General features: G+C 51.3%; 1 protein-coding gene across 1 annotated transcript; it reads left to right on the forward strand.

Moving 5' to 3' along the window:
- Window positions 1-100: 100 nt before the first annotated feature.
- EAH_00067650 (hypothetical protein) lies at window positions 101-1,644 on the forward strand (the record flags this gene model as incomplete). Its single annotated transcript, XM_013392473.1, has 5 exons — window positions 101-167; window positions 367-412; window positions 598-975; window positions 1,089-1,157; window positions 1,535-1,644. Coding segments are annotated over 5 exons (670 nt in total), but the record flags the coding sequence as incomplete, so codon positions are not given.
- Between the last annotated feature and the right edge of the window lie 625 nt (window positions 1,645-2,269).

A 2,269-nucleotide genomic window follows, 5' to 3' on the forward strand; every position in this document is an offset into this window, starting at 1 on the left:
CGTAGGAGAGTGCGCATTGTTTGGCGGATAGGTAGGGTAGCAGGTTGGGTGAGGTTCGTGGAGGTAGCATTGCGTGGCGGCTTGTGCGTGCGCTGCGCAGGGAAGACCTCTCTGGCCTTACGACGGCTCGCTGTTTGCCCAGCCAGTATGTGCTAAGACCCGAACTGGTTTGCTTGGCGTTCTTTTGGATACGGCTGCATTTCAGCCTGTCTAGTGGCAAGGATGAATGAATATACGCACAATTGCTTATTGATGTCTATGTTCTGTAGCTAGGATGGTGCGCATTGTTTGGCGGATAGGTAGGGTAGCAGGTTGGGTGAGCGTGTGGACAAGCATTGTGTGGCGGCTTGTGCGCATGCTGTGCAGGGCAGGCTTTCCTGGCGTCACGACGGCTGGCCGTTTTGCTCAGCATGTATGCCTTTAGGAGCAAACTCATTTGCTAGACACATTTCTTGTATACTGTTGGGGTTCAGCTTGTCTAGTGGCAGGCGTGATGCGCATGCACGTGGGTGGAGATTGATGGCATAGCGTGCGAAGCTTGTGGAATGCTTTGCTCTCACTATCCTCTGCCTTTTGGTTTTTTTGTGGTGCGGGCAGGGCTATTCTGGCCCCACGACAGCGATATTTTACATACCAAGTGCGGCTATAGGATTAGGGAAATCTTCCCGGCGGGCGTTGGGGTACTGTCGGGCGTCAGGCTGTCTAATGGCGGGCATGAATACGTTTGTGTGTTCAGTGGAGGATGTTTTTCTCTGACCATGCTTTGCTTTGTTGTATACTCGGAAGAACGGGATGCGTGGCGGGCCGGGGGAAATAGCTTAACATTAGAAACGATATCAGCATCTTTGAAGCAGTGTTGTTCTTTCGTATTTGCCCTGTGGGACACCGAAATTGCGGAGGGAGTGAAGCATTCGAGGGGTTGGGAAACACGAATTGCGTCAGTAGTACTCGTTGTGCCCGCGCAAGAAAAACGCGGTACTCATGCTTGTTGTGTAATGGTTATGTTGAGCGAAAGTTAGCGGACCCTGTAGTGCAGAATTTCTTTCCGTTTTGGCGATGTGTGCTTGCCCTTTCTGTTGTCCTACTAGGTGGACGGAACACTTTCTTTCCGTTGCGAAAGGCGCCTAACTGCGATGCGTTCATAGGACACGAGCATGGTGAGCAGAGGCAAGCATGAATTATGCGCTTTACGCTTCCTGAGCACTTTTCATTTTTAGTGGTCTTCCAACAAGACGCGATTATACGTGGACGCGCTATGCAGCCAGTTGTGCCGTTTTGCAGTTGCCCGGTGCTTTGCTTACCCCGTGTGAACGCAGGTCCGTCCGCTGGTGGGAGTATATGCAGTGTAGAAAAGAGATAAGTGGTTCGCTCGTGGGATGATTTTGGGCTTGTGAACCTTGTGTGCGCCTGTGTATAGCAGCCATGTGACAAAGCTTCCTGTGGCGTTAGGAAAGCGCGCTGCTTTGCCCAGCATCCAGGCCCTTAGACGCAAGTTCATTCGCCTCGTGCATGCATGAGCACTGGAACGTTTCAGGTTGTAAGAAAGCATGCATGGATATCATGCTCATGCGTGCAGATGTATGGGGTGGCAGTTTGAGCAAAATTAGTCGTTTGCTTTCATTAGGCTGTGCTATTCCTTTGTAACGATTTCTTGGGGTACCTTGGCTACCTTGGCGCTGCGATTTTGGGTTATGCGACAGACTCCGAAATTACAAACGGTCTCAGTGAACTGGTGATACAGCATGCGTGCGGCGTAACACGTGGTAATATTAGGCGCCACCGACTACTTGGTGACTTCTATCAAACGTTTTGGTATATTAATGATCATCCCGATCATGTACGATGGCTGTTATGCTTCGCAGTGTCCTGGCGACACAATCTTCCTTCACCAGAGTACCTGGTAGAGGGCGGCAAGGGCTACGCGTCGAGGTTTGTCAGTCATCTAGTGGCATTGATGACAAACCGCTCCTTTGTAAGGTGGATGGCTGTTTTTTTGCGGAGAATGGAAATGGCGAAGGGCGGACAGCATCCCGGGACGCAGACAACACAGACTATGTGGAATTCACGGCTTTTGCACAAAATAACGTGGAGTCCTGCGTCACTGGGTAGGTGTAGGCATTGGGCAACCCAAAGGAGGCGGAGCCGGTTAGTGCAAGGTGGTATTTCTGCTTTGGCAAGATTTGTTAGGCTTGTGTGTGTTCGGAGAATGAGCGACTCCTGAAGCCCTGGATGGTCCTCCTCGAAGCTCAGCACCCGCGATCATTGCCAT

Source organism: Eimeria acervulina, genomic scaffold, assembly GCF_000499425.1.
Source record: "Eimeria acervulina Houghton genomic scaffold, Eah_scaff2835, whole genome shotgun sequence".
NCBI lineage: Eukaryota > Apicomplexa > Conoidasida > Eucoccidiorida > Eimeriidae > Eimeria > Eimeria acervulina.